General features: G+C 42.6%; 1 protein-coding gene across 7 annotated transcripts in view; it reads left to right on the forward strand.

Annotated features, from left to right (window-relative positions):
• Positions 1 to 27,105, forward strand: part of suco (SUN domain containing ossification factor) — a 192,317-nt gene that overhangs the window by 136,721 nt on the left and 28,491 nt on the right. For 3 of the 7 annotated variants that reach the window (XM_060917568.1, XM_060917570.1, XM_060917569.1), the window contains exons 9-14: positions 7,448 to 7,555; positions 12,236 to 12,341; positions 16,857 to 16,877; positions 17,146 to 17,201; positions 24,211 to 24,302; positions 24,437 to 24,517. In XM_060917568.1, the coding sequence (XP_060773551.1) occupies positions 7,448 to 7,555; positions 12,236 to 12,341; positions 16,857 to 16,877; positions 17,146 to 17,201; positions 24,211 to 24,302; positions 24,437 to 24,517 (464 nt within the window). The remainder of the gene's footprint in view (positions 1 to 7,447; positions 7,556 to 12,235; positions 12,342 to 16,856; positions 16,878 to 17,145; positions 17,202 to 24,210; positions 24,303 to 24,436; positions 24,518 to 27,105) is intronic. The other 4 variants (XM_060917572.1, XM_060917575.1, XM_060917573.1 and 1 more) reach the window with 3 other exon arrangements.

Consider the following 27,105-nt stretch of genomic DNA (forward strand, 5'->3'; position numbering starts at 1 on the left):
TTTTAGGACTTGTGTGAAAATCTGATGGTTTTAAGTCATGTATGCAGAAATATAGAAAATTCTAAAGGGTTCACAAACTTTCAAGCACCACTGTATATTCAGCCACCAAGTGGCAAGTTGGTTGAAAGTGTTCCGTGTGCCATCAGTGGCAGGCTGTACAGAATTTGTAGTTGGCTATACACACACATCATATACTTTTTATTCTTCAGTCACATAAACAGAAAGGACCTCGTAACCGAAGAGTGAGAAGTGAAAACCATGAGTTGCGGACACAATTTTAGTTACTGCAGGTGTGAGCTCGCATGCTTGTGCTCACACTCTCTCTCTCTCTCTCTCTCTCACTCTCACACACACACACACACACACACACACACACACACACACACACAGTTTGATTTGAACTTGACCATTTCAGGCTGTTTTCTAAATATGTCTCAGGTTCGTGGTTGCCAATTTATTTGGTGTGTATGTTCTGATCATTTAGCACTCTTGGTGGCTTTTAGTTTTAATGTCATGCTGTCAAAAACTATATTTCCAGTAACGATGACGTACAGGAAAGCTTAAATTGTATTGTTCATATACATATCCACTTACAGAACACCTTTATACTTGTACAGTCATCCATGATTTGGCAGCGGATTTGATTCAAGCTGACAGGCTGAGTAACTCTCTCTTCAGCCGTGGTGAGAAGTAAAGCATCTCGGAAGGCAAAATAGTTTCAGGCCTTGAGGCAGATGGATTATAAGAGTGGTTCTTCGAGTCGAACAGCTTGAACCAGCCTGCACATTCTCGACAGACCTGCCCTCAGAATAGACCATGATTTCCTGCTTTGTAATTCAGGATTTTTTTCTGTTTCAGTTCTATTAAATTCCATTTCAACACTGGTTTCAGGTTTTCCTGTAGGAGAGACACATTTGAAAGGAGATACGCAGAACCTTTTATTTTTAAATATGTTTGAGTGGATAGTATCTCCATCCTTGACTCTTGTATGCTGTATAATTGGGAATAATAAAAAAAAATTTATATATATATATGAATGAATATGAGTGATTCCACGCTTATGGGTACTGAAATGGGGACATGAACTTATTCACCTAAAACCATTTCTTTTTTTTACCATCAGGTCACAAAACATGTAATCTTTAATGAATGATATGTTAAAAGATAACTTTAATTTTCTGAGATGTAATAAAAACATATTTATATGCCAAAGTCAAGCCTATGAGTTCCAAAATGATGTCTGTTACATTACTTCTGTTACGATTGTCCATCTCGCGTCTGTTACAAATTAATTACAATCTAGCTATATACCATGTTAATCTTATTGAAAGAATGTGTATGTTTATTCTACTACACATGTTTATTAATTATATTTGCTAAAACATCACCTTCCTATGTTTCAAAAAGTAATTCTACATTGTTAAAATTGAGAATCTATATGTCCACAACACTTCTGTTACGTTCTGACTTTGGCATATAAATGTTATTACATCTCAGAAAATTAGAGTTATCTTTTAACATATCATTCATTAAAGATTACATGTTTTGTGACCTGATGGTAAAAAAAGAAATGGTTTTAGGTGAATTTTTAAAAATAAGTTCATGTCCCCATTTCAGTACCCATAAGCGTGGAATCACTTATATATATATATATATATATATATATATATATATATATATATATATATATATATATATATAAAGTGCTGTCAAAAATGTCACGTTAACGCGTTAACTTGACTCAATTTTAACGGCAATAATTTTTATCGCGAGATTAACGCTCTGTGACATGATGTAGGTTTTTCATAAGCTTTTGAAACTGCCAGGAACTTGGAACAGAGACTTTGCTTAGAAAAACGATAGCAGCTAGACTGTAATGCCACGCCCCGCACAGCCAGAGTCCTCTGCCCTCCCCCCAAAGAACCAGCGCGGGCAGGGCGCGCTAGCCCTGCGCCTCGGGACGAAGAGCCACGGTGCTCGGCTTAGGTTTCGTTTTCCCATCGGCGGCTCCAGCCCGACTTTGCAGTGGCTGTGACAAGACGTGTTATGCTCTGCAATTAAAAAAAACAAAAAACATTGGTACAACCAGTGTTCGAACTATGCCGATATTTTCGGGGGGTCCCTTTTTTTCCCTTGGGGGGGTGCTTGCGCTTGTCTCAGAGCGCGGCTCTCCATCGCGCGCTCACTTTGGATATGCAGACGCTTCCCATTACACACGATTGCTATGTCAATAAACATCATTTTGCCAGTATTTTAGAGACCCCCCAACATTTCCCAAATCATGTTTTCAAGGGATCTCATGTCTGTTTCAGGGGATCTCGGATCCCCCGTGTACCCCCGTAGTTCGAACGGTGAGCAAGCCCATTCACTTTTTTATGCTGATAAGAGAATTGCAATGGTTTTTCATGTGACAAAAATGTGCGATTAATCGCGAGTTAACTATGACAGTCGCGACATTAATCGCGATTAAATATTTTAATCGCTTGACAGCACTAATATATATATATATATATATATATATATATATATATATATATATATATAAATTTTTTTTTTTTTTTTTTGAGAGAGAGTTAAAATCGACCACAAAGTTGGCATTCGAGCTGCCCTGCTGAGCCAGCCAGCCCTGAGTGGGTGACATCACAGCGGGAACCGTTGCTATAGACCCCTTCGCATGTTTGTAAACAAACCGACCGTTGCCAGGATGCGCGTGCAGCCTGGACCCAGAAACAATGGCGCTGCCCATAGACCGGCATTATGAGCTGTCAGATTATGCCAAACAATTGTCGTTACAAGATCGAGAATGCTACATAAATAAGTTAACTCTAACAAGTGGACATCGCCTACCGGATCCGCATTTAATTAAAGAGTGGATGGACGATATTAGTAAGTTCCCTGGTATACAATGGCCAGATATATACTCGTACCTTATTGACAAGACTTCAGTGTACACCCACGAAAAACTTAGTGCCTACAAGTCTTTAGACGCATATGATTATGTGCGGGCATGTACAGAACGTGTTTTACACTGAAATTGTTTTAATCAAATTATGCCAGTGATGTGATGGCAATGTGGCTTTAGCTACAACAGCAAATCCCAACACTAAACAGCAATTTGCAGGAGGTAATGGCATGAAAGGAATGATGGTGTAAAGAGTGCAGCTAAGAGAAATCAGAGCTGCGTAAAAAGCGAGAGTCAGAGAGCAGAAATGAAACTGAATGGGGCGGGAGCTACAGTAGGTTAGAGCGGTCAACGTAACTTGGCATTTAGAGCGAGGGCACACAATTTTACCTTTCCATCCTTGCTTTAAAATTGTGATTTTCGGCATACACAAATAATGATGGCACAAAATCTGGACTGCTTGAGTCAAGCGAGACCTCTCCTACAAACACAATTGCATGCAAAGCTAAGTTAACATGCTAACAATATTCATTACATTGTGTAACTATGACCCAGCTAATCAGACAAACATTACCAAAGTATTTTGCTACATCAATAAACGAAGACTAGAAAGAATAAAAACGAAAGATTTAATAAATAGCCTGATCTTACCTGTGATGAAGTGGGTGCTGCAAACCCGCGCATTTTTGATAGTGCTTTCATCCCAGTCTACACGTTTGATGGCTTGTAGTCATAGACGTCGGCGATTTTTTTTTTTTTTTTTTTTTTGAATGGGTGAGATCCTGCTGGAATTCTGAACATTTTAACCCCATCACTGCTACGATTCTGACACCCGACAACACAACAACTAGGCATTTTTGAGTCCAGGCTGCGCGCGCAATTTCCGCTTGCGTATGAATGACGTTTACTGCGAAGGGGTCTATAGACCAAAGCCAGACTCGGCAGGCGAGAGTGGTTGCAATGGCCTCTTCGTTCAGATTTATTGGAGAGTCTTCAGATTCCTCAGATAGTAATACATCTGACTGCAATCGTCCTGAAATTAGAGCATGTGTACATGCTACTGCTATACACGTAGAACCGTATCGGTTCGAACCATCAGAAAGTGAATCCGATAGTAACACGTCGGCCACAGAGGCCCCCACCTTAGAAAATAAAGCCAGAGAACAAAGCTGTTGAGAGGATTGGATCGAATTGAACTGACAGTCTCATGTGACTCTCATTAAAACAGGATAGGTGTTATAACTTATGCAACATGCGTGCATTTTCGCTGATAAAACGTAAAAGGCTAATTAAATAATCAGATGAACTGAGACAATCACATTCTGAAGCAAATTAAATAATCTTATACCGGTAACTTAAAGACACAAGACAAGTTACGTGTATTAATCTAAATGCAGGTAAACCACGAGTAGTGTTATGTAACCAAATGAGAGTCTGAGCTTACCCGTCTGTGTTCTCGCTTCCTGAAGGCCGATCTTGTGGCCGATTTTGTTTTGAAACGATCTGACTTTCAGTTCTTCGTTCATTCGCCTCTTCCACGCAAGGGTGAGATATTGCTGCTCAGGTAAGCATATCCAGTGGAGAAATCTGACAACTGGTCCACTCATTCTCCCTTTTCTCCATACTGAGTTCTCCGCCATTACTGCTCGGCTCACGCTCCGGGAAAACTGGTGCAACTGAACTTACTTTCCTTTTCTTGTAGTTTTCTTTTCCTTTAATTGTTGGTACTGCACCCTCTTTCAATACAGGCTTATCGCCAACGCTCCTCAACAGATCAGAGTTTTCGTACGAATCTTCAGTAAAATGTGCCCGTGAATTTCTCACAAAACGCATCCAAATCTTTGCAGTTTGAACATTTATTGGGCCATGAATGCAAATAAATCCACCTTCTGTCATGTTGCTGTACTGGCCAGTAACACATCTACGTGGCATGGCAATAAATTAGCTCAAAATGGAGGATCGGAGGCGCAGTCAGCTCTGCGTTTTAGTATAGCGGAAATGGCGATGAGACCGATAGACTTCCTGCTGTGATGTCACAGATGTCAAGGTCATTCACTCAGGGTGTATTCAGACCAGGATAGTTCGATAGTTCACTTGCTTTGGTCCGAACCAAATGTTTTTTTTTTTTGTTTTTTTTTTTCATTTTGGTGCGGTTTGCTTTCACACTGTACATTTTAGTAAGCGGACCAAAATCTGTCAACAAAGCCACGCGCCCTGAGGTCGTTCAGCTGTTGGTCAGAGACGACACGCGCACAAAGCGTTAAGTTCAAAAGTAGTCACGGAGGCTTTCTGTGCTGTTATTCTTTTTAATGTCATCAAAGCTATATGTTTTTTCCAGTTTTTACTGTTTTCACAATTGTGCGATTACTATGCTGTTGTACAAGTAATTTATCAACGACGATGACAAAGGGCAAGGCGGCTATGGAGGATAGCGCTGATGAGCACACGTCATGTGACAGTTCTGGCTCTTCACGCAATAGATGAATTTCTTTTTTGCGTCGCTAGTACCGCCACTTTTTGAAAGAATGTCCCTGATTTTAATGTAGGTCTGACGGAGTTTCTTCACTTTTAGCCGACATTGTTCTGGGGAGCACGTGAACCCCTTCTCCATTTTCTCACTGAATACAGCAAACACGTCGGCATTTTTGTGTGTTCTCTCCAAAAGCTCAGATATGTGGACATCTGCCCATATATCCACAAGGGTACGCGTTTCTTCCTCGGCCCACGTTTGCCCCCTACTCATTTTTTGTACTCTGTAGTCTAGCCTACCACTGGTCTGAATGACTGAACGACTGTTGTAAGGTTCCCTTGACAACCGAAACAGTGTTTGCACTTTGCGGTGGAGTGTCAAGACTCTGTTTCCCATAATGATCGACAAACAACGGAAGCTCCCGAGGTACAAAAAAGCAAAACTGTCAGATTAGGTCCGGTCTGCTTTCACACCTCCAAAAGATCCGCACCAGGGTTCCTTTGGTCCGGACCAAGTCCGACCTTGCAGCTCGGTCTCGGTCCGCTTGTTTGGTCCGGACCAGAGTTCGGTGGTTTGTATTCAGACCAACCCAAAAGGTCCGGACCAAGGGAAATTTGGTTCGTTTGGTCCGGACCAAACAACGTAGGTGTGAATACGCCATCAGACTGCTACCTAAATGAATCATTTTAATCCTAAAAATTACTATATTAGATTTATTGTTAACACTTAAAACTATTCCTGTGCCGTTCTTGAGGTCTCAAGGCATTTATGAGGCCATGGTTCTGCGCATCTCCTTTAAGGACTTAGGACTGCTTTAAAACACTGGTAGGTATAAAACCAAGAAATACACTTGTAAATTGCATTTTGATTTAGAATTGTCAAGTTTAATAAATGGTGAATTGATAAATACTTCAATTGGCACATTCAAAAATTCAACAGACAGACTATTTTCTGCTTTAATACAAAGATTTTTGTCAATTTATTGATTTTCAAAGAGTCGTTTTGGTGAACTTCTCATTCTATGAAAATCTGTTCTGCAATGTATGTGCCAGTGTTAAAGTTCCACCCTGTTTAGTGTTTCGCAATAAACGGTTTCAGCCTACCGATCTTCTGCAGAGGAATATCTGCAACCGTACACGTTTTTACAAAACCGAGCTCAAATTGTTCCCGTCGGTCTTTCGAGTCAGTTCCCCAAACATACGATGTTTTCAAGCGTCACCTGTCTTGGCCCATCGCCGGCATCCGTACCACTGCTCGTGCTCGGCCTGGTCTTGATTCTGTGGATCGTTGGTGTTTCTGACTTTTCAGGTCATTTTTTTATCATGTCAAGGCGCACATAATCTATTGAATGTTGACAGTATTTACAAAATAAAATACCGTTGTCTTCATATAGTTAATCAGGAAATTGATTCACTCTTGATGATGCACTTACTGTCAGTACAGGCGCTGATCGTTTCACGCGTTTAAACGCTGGTCCGATCGGCAGTTTTGTTCACTTTGGCACAGCAACATAAATACCGGTCTCTGTCTGAGAGCAGCGATGCTATTGGCTAGGACACCCAGCTCAGATACCAAACAGCCAGTAGGCACACGCGGTTTATGCACGCTATGGGCGAGCCTCGGAAATCCTCCAACGAAGTTAAAGGCGAAGTCCGACACCGTAATGGCTTATTTGATTGAAAATATTTAGTTTTGATTTGTGCAAATGGACATTCCGTTTCAAATACTGGATTCTGTGTTTTCCGTCCGTATGATCGTGGAAAACAGTCATCTCTACCTCAGGACCATCACTCACCGAAATGTATGGGTGTGGTGTCATCCTAACCCCACACACACACGCACACACCCCATTCTGTGGCCAAAGGCATCCCTGACCACATCCAGATGTGCTTTCTGTGAATGGATCATACTACTCCTAGATGCAGTTGACCCTGTTTACTCTTGTACTTACCATGGACCATTTGCTAATGCCGGGGGTAACAGTGAGGCAGGGCAGCTCTTCAAACAGGATAGATTTGAGAAAGACTAATGTTTGTCCTATCCTCCCTTACTGTCTGATCTGTCCATGCATTCAGGTTTGTTATTGAGCTCTGTGAGCCGATCCAGGTGAAGCAGCTGGACATTGCAAATTTTGAACTCTTCTCCTCCACGCCAAAAGATTTCCTGGTGTCAATAAGTGACAGGTAAGCCACAGCCACTCACAATTTGTGCTGATTTCTGAACGTTCCCCACCCCCTTCCCACACTCTGTCTGTGATAGCTCTGTCCCCCTGTCTGAGCTTTGCTCATCTACGTGTTTATTCTATTGATTGGGTTTGACACTGCATAAATTTAAACAAAAAGAAAAGCTTGGCTAAAATGTATGTGGGAAGTAGTCTGGCTAACGCGACTTCAGAGCTCTGCGAGCATTTGGTCTGGCAAAGATATTAAGCCCAACCGTTTCCCAAAGTGCGTGGTTGACCCGCCTCCTTGAAATGCCTCGGTTTGCTACTGGTCGAAGCCAGAAAAGGCTGTGACGAAGCTTAAACCAGTCACATCACTCTTTCCTCTGACGTATGTGACGCGACGGGACTAACTGGTAGATTAAACTCTTACCGAAGCCGGTCGGGAGCAAGGCGAAAACGTCCTTCCTTTCAATAAATACCTCCAGGGCTGCTCTTTGCTCCGTTTTCAATGAGAACTTGCTCCATGTTCGTAATGTTTCTAGTGAATGAAGCGCTTCCGGCATAGATTCTGTAAACAATCTATGGCTTCCGGTCGCAGTTCTACTACGTCAGTGCCTTGAACACGCCTCTACCCAGGGCCGTTGGAGATGCTCAAAGTTGATTGGCTCCCGATTTTTCGGGAGCTTGGAAGAGCTGGAGATAGCTTGCCTTGCCAGACTAAGCTCGCAACAGGCCCTCGTGTTGCGTCACACTTAGGATGGGCGGGCCCAGGCTATGTGGGAAGGGCAGCGCTGAAGAACCAAAGGATGGGCAATATGAAACGAGAGAATAAATGGGAAGCGATCAGCTTGCGTAACAAAATTTGCCAAACATCCCATAATTGTATCTCTGCTGCTGTGGGGTTGAATTGTGTTTCTCACTAAAATCAAACTGCACTCTGGTTTGCTGAAAAGTGGCACGAGAGCACTGCTCGGATATTCTTAGACTGACGGCTTTGCTCCACACTGAAGTGTGATTTGTGTTTACACCTGCCAAAAAACCCCTCCGCCAACCAAGTGGCCTCCAGGGTTCAATTCAAACAGACTAAATACCACAGCATGTTGATGCCCTTCAACTGAAAAAGATATTTCAATGTGAAAAGAGGCGGCGAGCTAGAAAATGGTGTTGCTTTAAGTTTGCACACTGTGCTGTGTGCCAGTTTCCAAACTGACCTCCTGAACACTGCATCGTTTGTTGCTGTCAGCAATTGCTCCAAATATCTAATGGTCACTGAAGTTGCTTCACGGAGCGAATGTTTGACATTCAGGTTACACATTCCTTCGTTTGCTTGTCATCATGGAAACGGCTGAGGTAACACTCGAGTCGGACCCTGTACTTCTCTGGATCTTTTTTTTTTGCTTTGCAAAATAAACCAGCACAACAAACTTCGTCTCTGCTACTGCTGCTATTTTGTTCTGTTTGACAGGGTTGCCAGGTCTGACTTTAAAAAGCCTCCCAAAAATGAGGCCAGAACTCAATGTACATCATCCAAACACTCTGACCTGTCTCTAAAGCTGGGCATACACTGTGCGATTTTTGGCCCGATTTTGACACGATTTTCACTCGTGCGACTATTTTGGAGATCGGGCCGAGTTTTGGCTCAATCGTGCGTCTCGGATCGTGTAGTATACATGGGGTAACGACAAGCGATTTTATACCTCACGACCTCCTCCCGATCGATCGGATGAAAATCAAGCCTATTTGAAATCCTGAGCATCGCATCCGAGCATCGGATCGTATAGTGTGAGAACAGGAATCGTAAGCTGCGTGCTGTTTACCCCTGCAATTCACTTGTACAGTGTGAGCAGCAGCTGAATACCGCGATTGAAAAAATCGCACAGTGTATGCCCAGCTTAACTCGCCTCGCAGGACTCTCGGGTCTCTGTAAATTATAACCAAGGCACATTGTTTCTCCTAGCAGGATAATAATTAAGTTATTTCACGAAATCGAGTCATACATGGCTCATAGCCAACTCGGTGCTATGTGTCCCGTTGGCTGTCAGCTCACGTACAGCGAGATTGAGTGGAGTAACTGTTTTATTACATCCATATTCACTGGGTTTTGAGAAATGGAGCATGATTTTTTTTTTTTTTTTGCAAATTCAATAAGTAAAAACTTCATCCAAAACGGCCAATGAAATCATTTCGGCTTAGAATGTAAACAAACCGGTGAAATTACGGTAGCAATTTGTGGAAAATGCTATAATAATTTTTGAAAAATAAAGATGCGTTCTTACCATGAAATACTTTCATTCTATATTTTGTTTAGGGCTGTAACAATATGCGTATCGAAATCGCGATACGCAGAGCCACGATCCGTGTCGCGATACAAGAAGGCAGAATCGCGGTACACCCTTTCAAACTTCTCCTCAGCCCAAAAACAGAGGCGCTTCAAACTTCAATTTATGAATACTTTTTATTTAAATTACATTTTAAACTTACTTAAATTACTTTTATTTTTTTTATATCTATTAGTAAGTCGTTTTTTTCGCCGACCTGCGACAATCTTCTGCGAGTCACGCAACGTCCACACTCGCCACTGGCAGAGCATTCATTTCTTTTAAGCGGTCGCCGTTCTGGTTGCGACGCGGGGAGCGAATCTGTAAACAAGCAGCTCATTGGCTGGCTAGGTGTGCCACAAGCCAATCACAATCACTTGACCGGAAAGGCATGCAGTGTTGCCAGATTGGGCAGGTTTAGGTGCTTTTTGGCTGGTTTTGAACATATTTTGGGGTGGAAAACGTTAGCAGTATCTGGCAACACTGAAGGCATGTCTGCTTGGGCGGAAGCCTTCTGCGGCAGTTACATTTTGACACGCGAGCAATGTTTCACCATAAAAATTCCGTAATTTCCATCTGTTTTCCGCGATCACAGAAAATCATTGGCCCTATGAGAGTGAGACAGTGAGAGAGCCCCCCCCCCCCCCCCCCCCCCCCCCCAAAAAAAAAAAAAAACTTAATGGATTTACACGATTTGGAAAAATGACTTTTTCAGAACCGAAGAAAACAGAGCTTCCGGCTCAACAGTATTATTTTGAGAAATAAAACAGTCTTTGGATATACATTTGTTCATTTTTGCATACATATTACTCATTCTCTGCAGTGGTCTGAATTATTTGTTATTAAATAGTTAATGTAAGTAAGTAAATGTTAAGTCAAATTTACTACTTTAAAAATACATTTTAAAAAAATCGTGGGTGTATCGAATCGTGGGTCAAAAATTGCGATTCGAATTGTGAGTTGGGTGTATCGTTACAGCCCTAATTTTGTTGGCTTTTTTTTTTTTGTGGTTTTGTTTTTGAGTAGCTTTTATTTCATCCTTGTCTGGTTCAGCAACATGCGCTGCCATTTTCTTTTATGGTTTTCAAATTTTATTTATTTTGGGGCAGTTGGCAAACCAACTTAAAGGTGCATTACCACCACCTTTACCACCATTACCGCTGGAGTGTGGGACAGGAGATATGGGGGGGGGAACCCAAAGCTGTCCTCTTTAGCCGTTTCTGTTTCTTTTAAATACTTGATAAAGTGATGTGCCTGACTTGATGCGCACCGCCATTTTGTTTTTCTCTACTCACAGTACATGAGCGGATAGCCTCGTTGTAGAATAACCAGTCAGAGCGGGCAGCTGCTCATATCCAGCAATGTGGATAGAATAAATAAAATTTCAAGTGGGTGGATGTCGCAATACCTGATTGCAGTGCTAAAGTATTACCTGTGTCTGCAAAGTATCGTTCTGTAAGTTGTTTCACCTAAAATGGGCTTGTTTTATGACATGTATTGCCATAAATAAATGGATACGAGTTGATTGGTTTGGTTAGATGAGGAGCATGGAGCGAATGCTAAGAATGGAACAAGACGAAGGCTGTGTACATCACAGGCTCCCTTGCCATTTTATTCACAGAAGTAGTTCAGATGTTTTTATGCCCAAGTCTTCAATATGTCAGCACGATGATGTCATGAAGACAAATGAATGTCCAACGCTTTTAAAAGGCCAATTTATGCTGACAACGCAATCCTCGCAGATGGTGTCGCAGATAGCGTCTGCGCAGCCCCCCCCCCCCCCCCCCCCTTCGCAGACGCTCTGCGCGCACCTCCCAAAAATTGTGACCACCGCAGAAGCGTCGCAGACAAGAGGGCTCTGATTGGTCCACTCTACATCCGCTGTACACGCACTTCCGCTTCCCTACTTTCCCGGTTTGGTTTGTTTTCACGACCGCCATTTTTAAAAACACGAGCGAAGATGGAGCAGCACGAAGAGCGGTTGATCGAGGAAGTGAGGAAGTACGTACATCTATACGACTCCAGTTCTAGTCATTATAAGTAACCGGAGGATAAACACTCCACTAACCACACCCACCAACTACTCCTAGCAACTTCGCGTCCCCTTGCATTGTGGTGGTGAATAACATCGCGCACGCCTATTACTCCCCGCTCAACGATAAATTACAACTGTCTGCGAAAAGCTATCTGTGAAAGCCTTGTCGCAAGAGCATGCAGAGGCCCTTATTTTCAAGTCCCATCAGGAAGAGTATGTGTTTTTAGATCTTCTGACAGACTTGTGAGCTCACTCTTTCTCCATTGAGCTCGCTGTGTTTTAGATAACTCACTCCTCCTAAAATGTCTCTCTCTCTCTCTCTCTCTCTCCCTCTCTTCCCTAACAGATACCCAACCAATAAGTGGATCAAGCTCGGTACCTTTCATGCGCGTGATGAGCGCACGGTGCAAAGCTTCCCCTTGGATGAACAGCTGTATGCCAAATACGTTAAGGTACGGTAAGAGGAAGCGTTTTTGCACTAGGTCCTTCGTTTTGATGCGCTCCTCGCTCCACTCGCCTGCCCCATGGTACAGTCATTGCTGATTGAGGTGTCATGTATCAGTAGGCGCAGTACCATTTTACATCTGGTATTTGATGCACTGACTGTCTTCCATGTGGCGTAAGCAGGTAGAACACGGGGTGCTGTGAACCGAGGAATCCTTTGGTACACGGCAGTGTGTTGCTGTTACTCGAGGACATTGTCATGATTTGTCCATGGTGTACTGAAGAGGCCATAGATAATCTTCATGCTTCTTTTGGTTGAAATACATTGAGACAAACCCCCTTTTTAAAAAAAAAAAAACAGGTGCTGAGATGACACATCACAGAACCCTTTTATTCAGCATTGAGAGGGCTTTGTGTCATTCAGCACAACAGAACATCCGCTATACTGTTACGTTTCCTTCCATTTGGATTGGAGCAGTTTCTCCAAAAGCAGCTGGCTTTGTGCTTTGCCGTTTCTCTGGAAGTTTCTCATCTTGCATTGTGATTTAAAATGAATCATTTGCTTTTTTTTTTTTCTTCCCCCCCACCTCCTTCTTTAGAACCAGTTAAGCAAAGATGGATCACAAGGCTTGTGCCTTCATGTTCTGATTTGCATTTTAAACTAAAGTGGATCAGTTTGTGTGTGACTCTATCAAGGCTACCTGTGCTGCCCTTGCTCTCTTGCATTTTCATTTTTCATGCAGGTATTCTTGGGTTTCACATGACGTCACATCCGCCCGATTAGTTATTCAGAACTTTAGCTGGTGGTCTACCAAAGCTCCGTTGACGAAGCGTTTGTACGGAGAAGCTGCATTGCTCGCAGGAAAAATGCCTTATGCTTGTGCTTTAGGTTGTTTGAATCGATCAAACTGTGAAATTGATAAGTTTCTTCAGGGTTCCTCGTGAACTAATAAAGGGTGAACGAACACAGATTTCACAAAGACGTCAAGAAAGGTGGCTTTTGACCCTCTCACTGAAATCGAAGGGAGCCGAGTTGAAGCACGCTGGAGTTTGCGGTGATCACTTTGTGAAAGGTTTGTATTTCCCTTTCAGCTACGTTCTTGGTGTTTTCCAAGTACTTTTCTTGCTATGTGTTATTTTACGGTACTTTACAGGGATGAGTTTTCCGCTTTTTCTGAGTAAAAAAACGAGCTTTTTATATTATGCCAAATCCGTTGAGAGGTTTTTTTGTTTGTTTGTTTTTTGTTTTTTTTAATTAATTTCGGGGGGTTGGGGTATGTTCCTTCATGCTGTTCAAACTTTATGAACTCCAACGATGTTTACACATTATTTGTAAGTCGCCATCTTTAATCTCGTTGAATGTTATGTAAAATTCGTGTTATCTACATTGTTATTGGTCAAAACATCGATGTCGAGACCATAATAGCCAATCAAAACAGTTTTTACAAAGACGCCCACATCCACTTTCTTTTATCAAAACTTGCACGTTCGTGAGCTGCATATCAAAAATACTTTCCTCTAATCGGCGTTTTTTTTCTAAAGATGCCGAATACTACTGGCAAGCGAGATGAAGCGAAGGTACGTGAAATTGATGCTGGTATGAAAAACAAGTTTAGCAAAGCAAAAGGAAAGCAAGGGAGGAGTGTGAGAGAGAGCAGAAGAGAGCCAGGTTAGAGCATGTAAAAACACAGGAGGCGCTGGCTAATGAAAGAAAAAGGAAAAAAGAGAGGACTGATAAGCTTTTGGCTTTGGCCAAGAAGCTGAAGTCTAAATGATCAAATGAAAATTTGTTTCAAAAGTAACTGGGAACTGTAAATAACTTTTAACTGTAAAAAGTGTAAATAGACATTTTCCTTTTGAAGAAAACATACAAGTGCTGTGGACAATAAGATAGACAGTCCCCATAAAATATGCATTTGTTTGATTCAATACATTGAATATATGATAATTTGAATTATAGCTGACCGTGTTGATAACTATATAACTTTAAAGTTTAAATAGACATTGTGAAGAAATCATATACAAGTAATGTGGACATGAGGAAAAGGTCAGTTTCCGTAAGATATGAATTTTTTTTTTTTTTTTTAAATTCAATATATTCAATATATGGGGGCGGCATGGTGGTGTAGTGGTTAGCGCTGTCACCTCACAGCAAGAAGGTCCTGGGTTCGAGCCCCGGGGCCGGCGAGGGCCTTTCTGTGTGGAGTTTGCATGTTCTCCCCGTGTCCGCGTGGGTTTCCTCCGGGTACTCTGGTTTCCCCCACAGTCCAAAGACATGCAGGTTAGGTTAACTGGTGACTCTAAATTGACCGTAGGTGTGAATGTGAGTGTGAATGGTTGTCTGTGTCTATGTGTCAGCCCTGTGATGACCTGGCGACTTGTCCAGGGTGTACCCCGCCTTTCGCCCGTAGTCAGCTGGGATAGGCTCCAGCTTGCCTGCGGCCCTGTAGAACAGGATAAAGCGGCTAGAGATAATGAGATGAGATATTGAATATGAATTTAAATTATTAATGGAACTGTAAATAACTGAATTTTAATGGACATTTTTAAAAAAAACAAGTGATGTTGACAATGAGTAATAAGCAGTCCCCATAAAATGTAGATATTATTTTGAATTAATGCAATACACATATTGATTGATACATATTATTCTATATAATAGTGTTTTTATTTCAATAAGTATTAAAATAGGCATCAGGTGTTTTAATGAACTACAGCTCAGATTGCAGGAAATGGGGTGTGTAAGGTAGGGTTGCCAACCGTCCCGTATTGGGCGGGACATCCCGTTTTTCGGGTAATTTTAATTTGTCCCGTCAGGGACAGATCCTGCCCCTCACTCCAATGCTATGGTGTAAATCGCGTTATTGCCGCGAGTCGCGGTCATCTGCGATTTAAAATCATTCACTGTCAAAGGCTGCCATATCCTGAATTTTTAAGCTATCCTGACAAAATAGGCATCAAATTAAACTAGAGCAGATGGTGCAGGCAGTGGATACAGCCTAACTGTTCGATAAGGATAGCAGATAGCTTAACCTTCTGAAACAGGATAGACCTCCGCCTATAGAAGGGGAGCTTTTCTGCCTCACTCCTGCCTTTGTGATGTCTTTCTCTCCTTCTTCTTCTGCTGTGAAGCATTGCAGAAGGTTCTTAGGGTTTTCAAATGGACAATTAAGCAAATATCAGGGTTTTAAAGCTACAGCAAATACTTTTTCAGGTTATGACATTGCCTTCATAAATATGGCCTGACGAATTATTTGGCCAAAGTTTAAAAGAGAAAAATGAGACAATAATATTAGAATTGTTTATTTTGCATTAAGTTACTTAAAAATATCCATTAATTGGTCTATTAATTTTTAAAAGCTCTATTTTAGAAATGAATTTGTAGTGGCCTACATTTGAAACCATCACCTAAAGGCGATTCGGTAACTATTTTGGGGCGCTGGGGTGCGCGTACAGGGCCTGTACCGGTACTTGTCCGCATCCGGAACAAAGTGTCCCTCGTTTGGATATGAGAAAGTTGGCAACCCTAGTGTAAGGTCTCATTTTGGGGAAAAAAAATTCCCGGGGCTGTCCCCCGTTATTACAGATTTTCTGCTTTTTTTTTTTTTTTTTCCATCAGCACCCACTCTCATCCCTGTACTTTAGTCACGAAGCGCTAAAGTCCCCAGCTGTTCCTTTGTGAGTCTTTCAGCAAGTGCACGCGATCAAAACAACTACGAATAATAAAGTCCATGTGCATGAAAATTCTTAGCCAGCCATACAGTTACAATGCGCCATGATCACTTCTCCGTCGTCTTTAACTAAGATCCAGGTCTTTAAAGGGGTTTCTGATGATCTTTGTGAATGATTTGCCTGAGAGATAAGAGCCAACACAAGTGAGAATCAAGCGAACTGTTTGTTTACACTTCAACTTGCAGCGCTTCGTTGTAAAGATGTGAACATAAAGCTTAAAAAAAAACAAACTAGGGCAAAAACAATACAGGATTCATTCGGCAGCGACTTGATAGCGAGGTCCTTTACCCAGCCACATACAAAAAAGTTGTAAGCCTGCATACTCTTCCACACTCATCTGTTTTGCGGTGTAGAAGGACGTCTGCAACACCAGATAGTTCGTGATGTCGAGGAACTCGACTGAAGGGTAGTTTTCGAGATCGTATGACAAATCCTTCTTTCCCAGACTGTAGGGGTCGATTCCATTGCACATAGCGATCTTCTGAACATATCTAAAGCGAGCAGTGGCTTCTAGATTACGAGCGTACTCTGTTATCGCTAGTTTGCACTACGGCAGCCGTTTTGGTTTGCTACACCACCGGCTGTTTTACCGGAAGTGAAATCGCTAAGAAAAGTCACGTGACTGAAACCCAAGAATGTGACTCTGCTCTGAGAGGAGCTCGTATTCTTGTATGAAAGCTCTCCTTAAATGTACACAAAAGAACTTGCTTGTAGCATGAATCCAGTCTCTTTTACTGATTTCTTTTCTTTCTCTCTTCTCCTCCCCCTCCCCTCCCCTCGCCTTGCATCAGATGTTCATCAAGTACATAAAGGTTAGCATTCTCCTGTCTTAGATGTTTTGAATGCACAATAATGGGAGCTTTGGTGGCAGGGCCTGAGGAGAGTAAAGCATGGCAGTGGTACACTTTTTCCAACACGCACTTCTATTTGTTTGATTTTTATCAACGGCACAGAAATGCACATGCTTTGCACATAATCTGGCTGGTTTTGGCTAGGATTAGGGAAGTGAGAATGTGTACACATTGTGTGGATTCTTGTTTTCTAATTTTTTTTTTTTTTTAATTCTCTTACTCTGTGTAGGTTGAGCTGCTGTCCCATTTCGGCTCTGAACATTTTTGCCCCCTTAGTCTAATCAGGTAAGATCGATCAAACTGTCTCTATATAATATCTATCCATCACAGTGGTAGTAGTTATGTTGTGTCACTGTGACTGTATTTTCTGTGAGGTACACGTTTAAAACGGGCAAACTGTGTTTTCCAGGTTCAGGGGTTTCTTTTCGTGTTAGTGTAAAAAGTCTGTGGCATTTGCCTTGGCAGTGTAAGTAATGTGTGTTCAACGCCTGTAAAGGGGCTCAGCTTGTGGCAGAGCAATAGAGAAACACCTCTTTCTATAAGGCCGTTTCTTTATACGCTGTGAGAGAACAGCTACTTTTATTTATTACACGTACACTTAAGGCCAATTTATGCTGACAACCCAGTCCTCGCAGATGGCGTCGCAGACAGTGTCTGCGTAGCCCCCCCACCTTCGCAGACGCTCTGCGCGCACCTCCCAAAAATTGTGACCACCGCAGAAGCCTCGCAGACAGCGCCGCCGACAAGAGGGCTCTGATTGGTCCACTCTACATCCGCTGTACACGCACTTCCGCTTCCCTACTTTCCCGGTTTGGTTTGTTTTTTCACGACCGGCATTTTTAAAAACACGAGCGAAGATGGAGCAGCATGAAGAGCGGTTGATTGAGGAAGTACGGACATCTATACGACTCCAGTTCTAGTCATTATAAAAAAAAAAAGTTCTAGTCATTATAAGTAACCGGAGGATAAACACTCCACTAACCACACCCACCAACTACTCCTAGCGACTTCGCGCCCCCTTGCGTTGTGCCGGTGAATAACATCGCGCACGCCTATACTCCCCACTCAACAATAAATTACAACTGTCTGCGAAAAGCTATCTGCGAAAGCCTTGTCGCAAGAGCATGCAGAGGCCTTTAAGCACCGTGAAATTCCTCTCTGCATTCAAAGTGCATATCACGGGTAAATTCAGGAGCGAGGTCAGTGTAATTCTCCTATTTTATATTAAACTTTGGTCAAATATCTGTCACATTCTGTGCGATATTTTTACCTTGAAGGGCGGCACGGTGGTGTAGTGGTTAGCGCTGTCGCCTCACAGCAAGAAGGTCCTGGGTTCGAGCCCCGTGGCCGGCGAGGGCCTTTCTGTGTGGAGTTTGCATGTTCTCCCCGTGTCCGCGTGGGTTTCCTCCGGGTGCTCCGGTTTCCCCCACAGTCCAAAGACATGCAGGTTAGGTTAACTGGTGACTCTAAATTGACCGTAGGTGTGAATGTGAGTGTGAATGGTTGTCTGTGTCTATGTGTCAGCCCTGTGATGACCTGGCGACTTGTCCAGGGTGTACCCCGCCTTTCGCCCGTAGTCAGCTGGGATAGGCTCCAGCTTGCCTGCGACCCTGTAGAAGGATAAAGCGGCTAGAGATAATGAGATGAGATTTTTACCTTGAGCAATACCAGAAAAATTCAGTGGAAATCAAGCCATTTGAGGCAAATTGGTCCGCCTCTGAAACTTGCCGTTTGGATTTCTGGCAAACACTGATTTTCTTGACGTCGCGTGCGGGATGCCTTCCTCTGAATCCTACGTCAGCGCTGGTTTGTTTATGAGAAAACGACCTGGTGGGTTTCTGCAAATTTCTTCAACGTTATCGCGTAATTATTAAAATGGTTAACAGATGTATCGTAGGAGGGGGTAGCAACACCAATCTTGATGGGATTAGTACTCATCGTTTCCCAAAAGACCGGACAATGAGAGAGAAATGGGAGCGCTTGGTCTACACAGGCTGTGCACTGAAACCGTGCAAAGCTCGCGCAGCCTGCTGGCGCTTCCGCAGGTGACGTCACGAATCTGGCTCCAGACTCCCTTGGGATTTTTCCAGACGCGTTTTATTTTTTTCTGCTGTAGACAGACGTCCTTGTGGAAAATTACCCTTCTGGATGAGTGTGTAAAGGGACATACTTTCATATTAAAAAAAAAAAAACGAAAGTGGTCCAGAATATGCACTTTAACCCATCTGAAACCATGAACACACACCCACCCAGAGCAGTGGGCAGCTATGTTACAGTGCCTGGGGGGTACAGTAGTTGGGGGTCAGGTGCCTTGCTCAAGGGCGCCCCATGTTAACCTAACCTGCATGTCTTTGGACTGTGGGGGAAACCAGAGGAAACCCACACAAACACGGGGAGAACATGCAAACTCCACACAGAAAGGCCACCGGGCTTGAACCCAGAACCTTCTTGCTGTAAGGCAACAGTACTAACCACGACACCACCATGACACCAAGAGGGCTGCTTTTAAAAACGTTCTGGAAGTAAAGCAGCAAGACAAAGCCATGAGCAAAACCTCTACAGCGGCTTGTCTCTGAGTCAGTCCTCTAGTTAGGCACTTGGATGAATCGGAGCTTTTTTTTTTTTTTTTCTAAATTTGGGGAAAATGTATTAATTCGAGTAAGTTCTTTTTAAAGTAAATACTTTTTCAGCTCCAGATTTTATCCGTATCCACGATGGTATTTCTGTGAAAGAAATGTTCTCAGTTTTACCCCAACACGTCCTTACCCATTACTTGACGTTTTTGTATTTTTAAAAAAAAAAGTTTAAATTCTTCCACAGAAGTGTAGTGATTCAGCAGAGGTAAGGACCCTTTACATAAAGGTAATTGTCCTTTTACGAGGGGTGTATGAAAAGTTTTAAGCATCAGAAAAACTAAAAGGGATGAGGGATTTTTGATGACTTATTTTTCAACATAGTCCCCCTCGAGGGCTGAGCACTTGCTCCAACGGTGCTGAAGCGCTTTTATCCCGGTGTAGAAGTCGTCCTTGGTTTGGGACTCAAGAAACCCCTCGACTGCAGCTATGACGTCATCATCACTGGCAAAATGGCGACCAGCCAAGGCTTTTTTCATTTGGGGGAACAGATAGAAGTCGGAGGGGGCCAGGTCTGGCGATTTAAGGTGGATGAGGAACAAGTTCGAATCCACAGTCGTGAATTGTTGCCATGGCAACCAATGAGGTGTGGGCTGGTGCATTGTCTTGGTGGAAGAGGATTCCTCTTGTGAGCATTCCTGGCCTTTTTTCTTTGATTGCTTCCCGTAGGCGCTTCACTTGTCCAGAATAATGCTGTCCAGTCACTGTGTGGCCCTTCTCAAGGTATTCGACCAGTATGACACCCTGGGAATCCCAGAAAGCCGAAGCCATGACCTTGCCAGCTGAAGGAATGACCTTGGCCTTCTTTGGAGTCAGAGATGACGTGTGCTTCCACTGCTTTGATTGTTCTTTGGTTTCGGGTTGGTAGTAATGAGCCCAGCTTTCATCCATAGTGATGAATCGAGCAAGGAAATTGTCTGTCTTCATCAGCTTCAAACAGTTCAAGATTGCTCGTGGACACAGTGCACCTGGTGCGTTTCTGTTCAGGTGTCAAAAGACGCGGGACCCACCTTGCAGAAACCTTTGAGAATCCCAGTTCTTTGGTCAAAATTTTGTCTGCTCGCTCGGTGGATATCCCAAGTCTCTCTGCTATCTGACGACATGATATCCGACGATCTTGCATGACCATCTGCAGAGCAAGGTCAAGGTTATCCTTGGTTGTTGCAGTTGGCGGTCTTCCTGACCTTGGGTCATCTTCAACACACTCTGCCACGCTTGAATTCTCTGATCCAACGTGTGACTGTAGCATATGAAGGGGCACTCTCGGCTAATGTTCTCACCATGTCTTCATGAATTTCTGAGGCAGTCATGCCTTTCAAATGCAGGTACTTAATGACTGCGCGATTTTCTGTTTTCTCCATTTTTCACTAAATCGTTGGCCCTCGCTTATTCAAAAATCTGCAGAAAAAGTAAGAAACATGCTAGAATCTCAAAAATTGGCAGGAATACTTACAAAGGTCTGTACTTTCAAAAAATCATAGGTTTGATCATGCACCAATGCTGCTTCTACACGATGCTTAAAACTTTTCATACACCCCTCGTAGATCAGAGACGTATATAGAATTTGCCCGAATATTTGAGGTCTGAGCCTGTGCTAGTGGTGATATGACCTGTCGATCAGTCTGTAGGTTTCTGTTGTAACTGCTTTCCTGTTTATTTAAGAGACGGTACGGGAGTGGTTCTCAGCCCGTGTGCCGCGAGGCAAAGGGAAGTCTGCTGTGGAATTTCAAGGAGCCCAGGGCGTTTTTTTACAGGCTTGTGAAATAGTAATTTTAAAGACACCAATGAGACTGCTTCTTAATTAAAAATGTTTGTACTGTAGGTCATCATTTAGTTACAACTTTTACAATTTTTTTTTAAACAAAATGGCCTTTAGTTCCATTCGGAGTTTGATTTCGAAAATAAATTTAGGTCCGGGGAGGAGGATTATTCTTGACCAGAAAAGGCGGTCACTCTAATTGTTGTTGGTTCCATGTTGCGAGCACAAATGCTCATGGGACTGTTAATATTTAAGCTTAGAGTGTTAGCAGCTAAATGGTAATGAACCACCATTAGAGACTCCTGCAGCAACTGATCACCTCCAGCCAGTATTCGTGATAGACACGCATCATGGAGTAAAATAAACTGGCTTCTCCTAGATTCGTGCAATGCACATTTCATGAGAAGCGGCGATCTCAGTCTCGTGACTCCTTCCCTGCACGCTTGCCATGTTGGTTCACTACCAATCAACAGGGATGCTAGGAAATGTTACACCATCAATCGATTACTTTTACATTGAGTTGAATGGAGAGGTTTCTTTCACACCTTCCCCAACCAGCAGAAGAACAGGTAGATGGTCCGTTGACCGCTAATAAAGGGGAAAAAATGCACGAAGTTGGACAAGTTCTTGCTCCGATGCTTCTTGCATTTTTTTTTTTTTTAATAAATTATACGTTGAACTATGTTTGATAATCGAGTGAAATATGGGTCAAATCTTGTGAATGACGTTACAGCCTATCATGTGTGTGTGACAGTCTTCATAATCAATAACCATCGTTAAGTTCGTGTGCACTGATGTTCTGGTTTGACCTTTGACGTTCCTTAGCCCCAAAAAGGTTGAAAACTTTTGATGTATAGAACAGTCATTATCCCCCACCCAAACAAAGTTTAGCGGAGGGTATAGAAACGGGTTTCGTCCATCCGGTTTTCGTTTCCGGGCCATGTCTTTAACCTCCTAGGGCTTAGCGGTCACATGCATGGACAGCACTTTTTAGGAATTCGGAACAAGAATCCACATATGTGGACATACTTTTTCTCTAAAAGTACATCTTATCAAAAGATGATGCTTAGTTTTTATTCTAATCAGGTTCTAATAAGGGGCGGCACGGTGGTGTAGTGGTTAGCGCTGTCGCCTCACAGCAAGAAGGTCCGGGTTCGAGCCCCGTGACCGGCGAGGGCCTTTCTGTGCGGAGTTTGCATGTTCTCCCCGTGTCCGCGTGGGTTTCCTCCAGGTGCTCCGGTTTCCCCCACAGTCCAAAGACTGATTAGATAAAGATTAGATTAGATAAAACTTTATTGATCCCTTTGGGAGGGTTCCCTCAGGGAAATTAAGAACTCCTGCTTGCATGTTAAAGGAACAGTCCACCGTACTTCCATAATGAAATATGCTCTTATCTGAATTGAGACGAGCTGCTCCGTACCTCTCCGAGCTTTGCGTGACCTCCCAGGCAGTCAGACACGCTGTCACTCCCGTTAGCAATGTAGCTAGGCTCAGTATGGCCAATGGTATTTTTTGGGGCTGTAGTTAGATGCGACCAAACTCTTCCGCGTTTTTCCTGTTTACATAGGTTTATATGACCAGTGATATGAAACAAGTTCAGTTACACAAATTGAAACGTAGCGATTTTCTATGCTATGGAAAGTCTGCACTATAATGACAGGCGTACTAACACCTTCTGCGCGCTTCGACAGCGCATTGATATCTGAGCTCCGTATCAATGCGCTGTCGAAGCGCGCAGAAGGTGTTAGTACGCCTGTCATTATAGTGCGGACTTTCCATAGCATAGAAAATCGCCACGTTTCAATTTGTGTAACTGAACTTGTTTCATATCACTGGTCATATAAACCTATGTAAACAGGAAAAACGCGGAAGAGTTTGGTCGCATCTAACTACAGCCCCAAAAAATACCATTGGCCATGCTGAGCCTAGCTACATTGCTAACAGGAGTGACAGCGCGTCTGACTGCGTCTTACTGACTGGGAGGTCGCGCAAAGCTCGGAGAGGTACGGAGCAGCTCGTCTCAATTCAGTTAAGAGCATGTTTCATGATGGAAGTACGGTGGACTGTTCCTTTAAAGTTAAATATATCCATGTTATATAAGTAAAACACACTATGTCTTTGTAAGAAGAGCAAAAAAGTAAAAGGTGGAAAAAAGAGGTTTAAAGAGCTAAAAACTACCGAGCTACTGGAGAGGAAGCCGTCTCACACAGCGCCCAAACGCTCGAGTGTGAATGGTTGTCTGTGTCTATGTGTCAGCCCTGTGATGACCTGGCGACTTGTCCAGGGTGTACCCCGCCTTTCGCCCGTAGTCAGCTGGGATAGGCTCCAGCTTGCCTGCGACCCTGTAGAAGGATAAAGCGGCTAGAGATATGCTTCCATGGAAACAATTTCAGACTTAGTCTCTCAGGTTAGTCTCAGGGGTAGGTTTGTTCCCGGAGCAGAACTTGAAAACTATAAGTGCTATGGTCTTGAAAGTTGGTATACTGTATGTGTTAAGTCATGTATATGTGCCTTTTGTTACTAAGAAATGTGAGAAATTTGAATTTTTAGCTCACATGGACCAAAGGTGTGGTGGGTTTATGCCATGGGCTGCTGAGGACAGTGTAAAGAGGTAGGGTTGGTTTCCTGCAGCAGAACCTGAAGAAAAATGACAGATAAATAATATCTTGAAACTTGGTATATCGTTGGTATATCGGGTGGGGGGGGGGGGGGATATAGATGACGGCCTTTTGAAAAGTCCATCTAATTTCATCCTTGTCCATTCTGGCCTTTACTCTTTTTACATTTTTTTTTTGTTTGTTTGTTTGTTTTTGGGGCTTTTTCCCTTCTCTTTTTGTATCATTCTTAAAAATCTACCAATACAGCAAGGGTTTATTTCTTCTGGTCATTTTCTGCTTCTTAGGGTGTTTGGTACCAGTATGGTGGAGGAGTATGATGAGATTGCTGACTCTCAGTATCCCTCAGAGAGAGTAGAGTACTTGGATGAGGATTATGGTATGATTTTTCTTTTTTATATACATATTTTGGATTTCATAATGAGAAAACAAGCACTGCTTTGTTTCCATATTCTGACATTAGCTACTGTGAGATCATTAGCTAATGTACTCAAGGTGTTCTCTTAACTCCAGACCTCCATTTCTTAGATTATCCTCCAGGATACCTTCCATCTGAAGACAAGGCATCAAAGAACCTTCTGGGTTCTGCAACAAGTATGTATGCCAACACTTCCTGTCATTACTGGGGACCTGAGGGTCTCTCTGGCTTTCAGTACCCTATCATTCACTCACTGATTGACTGACGGTGTTTTCAAGTCTTTGCTTGTTATACAACTGTATAAGGCCAGGAACACAACGCTAGGCCAAGCGGGATTATTTTGAGGAATATACAGATGGAAATAGATTTTCACATCTCTTAAGTCCTGTTGTTGGAGGATATCTGTAATGATTAAGATCGAGTTGTATGGGGTAAGTGAGATGAGTGTATTCACGATGGTTTTCACTAAAGTCCATACCTACTACATACATCACTTTTTAATACACGTTATTTACCAGCTGGGAGGGCCGTATCATGAAATACCGTGACCAAGGTCTTGAAAGTACTGAGCGAGGCCCTCTGGGCCGAGGTCAGTCTTCAAGGCATAGGTCACGGTATTTCACCATATGGACCGACCTTAAGCTGGTAAATAATATATTTAATTTTTTCTTTACCAAATTCTAACAGAAAACGAGAGCGCCCAAAGGGAAAACCGAGCTGAGGCGCCATTTTGAATCCTCATTCACGGCTGTAATGCAAATTGCTTCCTCCTCAGTATACAAGTGCACTTCCATGGCAGGAAAAAAACTACATTTAGCTGCCTATGTAGTCCCCTATTTATACAAAACTGAGTCATTCAGGATTCAGCCATGTTTTTGCTCGGTGTTGGCAACAGTTATAGGTTTTTAGCCTTCTCCTGAAATGTTTTCTTTTATTTCTTCTTCCTCAGGGTCGTAAAACTCGCTTTCGCTGTGAACACTGTCGTTATCGCTGTCCATGCTGTAAAATTAATGCTATTCTCCTGAGAAATGCTGGCAAAAATTTATAGGATTTTTGATCATCATCTAAAAAAAAAAAATGTTGACAAAATTGCTATTATGTTTGTTGTGAACAAGCGAGTCGCCAGAGGTCCATAACCAGGGTCCGTATTGTAGGATACGGACCCGCTCGCCAGCCAATCAGAGCGCAGGATTTGATGGAAACCGGGCCGCGAAAAAAATAAAAAGGTCAAAATAATAAATTATTATAAGCGCTTGTGGTAGGGTTGCTCTTGATCATTAACGTCATGGATAAATGCTCACGCTTGATATATTTATTGATGGAGACGTCAAAGCACGCCTTGGATAAGGGAGTGTAGTGAAGACTGTAATGGGTCACATGACTAGGAACTCGATAACTTGCCTCAAACCACCTGAAGTGTCTCTCTTCTGGTGAGTCTTATTAAATGTCATCCAGGGTTCTCCACGGATTGAAAATATAGAGGGGTGGGGGTCAATCGGATGACCTTGAAACAAATTTGCATACATTTACATACGTCATTTGCATAAAATTTGCTTAAAATACTCTCAAATAGTGATCATTTAGAATAGAGGAATCAATTGGACTGGTACAAAACACATCATACATCAAACATTACACACGCATCATATTCAGACACATGGAACTGGAAAAATATTTTTTTAATTTAGCAAACTACAAAAAAAGAACAGAAAAGTACAGACAAGTTTTTGTATTAACTATATTCACACGGCTCCACAAAAACCGACATTGTTTGAAATGGAAATGTAATTGCAGGCACCACTGGAAAATTTTTTTTTTTAGAGAGTAAAGTACATTGCAAAGATGTTGTTTTAACTATATTTACACTGCTCCATGGCTATATTTACACTGCTCCATCCATGTTCACCAGTTAACAGTCTAAGAAGATAAAAAAAAGAAAAATGATGTTGTAATTTAAACTCCTTCATACAGACTCAAGCAAAATGCATTGTGATAGTTACACAGCCTAACGTGATCTCTAAAATATGGTTGCACAAAATGCTTTGATATTTGAAAGAAACTAACTCAAGTACCTGCTTTCCTCTTTTCCTAAACATCCACTTCAAAGGTGATCTTCCTGTTCCTAATGCCTGCCTATAGTTTTGCAGCTTTGTGAAAATCAAACTCCTCTGGTGGAGGCCCCTGGATTGCAATGTTCAGCAAAGAATTCAGAGTCTTCTGTGATAGTCGGTTCCGCAGTGTCGTCTTCACACGCTTCATGGCACTAAAACCACGTTAACAGCCAGGTTATATCCTCACGGTTTTATAGACCCCTTCGCATGTTTGTAAACAAACCAACCGTTGCCAGGATGCGCGCGCAGCCTGGACTCAAACAATGGCGCTGCCCATAGACCGGCATTATGAGCTGTCAGATTATGCAAAACAATTGTCGTTACAAGATCAAGAATGCTACATAAATAAGTTAACGCTAACAAGTGGACATCGCCTACCGGATCTGCATTTAATTAAAGAGTGGACGGACGATGTTAGTAAGTTCCCTGGTATACAATGGCCAGATATATACTCGTACCTTATTGACAAGACTTCAGTGTACACCCACGAAAAACTTCGTGCCTACAAGTCTTTAGACGCATATGATTGTTATGTGCGGGCATGTACAGAACGTGTTTTACACTGAAATTGTTTTAATCAAATTATGCCAGTGATGTGATGGCAATGTGGCTTTAGCTACAACAGCAAATACCAACACTAAACAGCAATTTGC

This window comes from Neoarius graeffei, chromosome 3, assembly GCF_027579695.1.
Source record: "Neoarius graeffei isolate fNeoGra1 chromosome 3, fNeoGra1.pri, whole genome shotgun sequence".
NCBI lineage: Eukaryota > Metazoa > Chordata > Actinopteri > Siluriformes > Ariidae > Neoarius > Neoarius graeffei.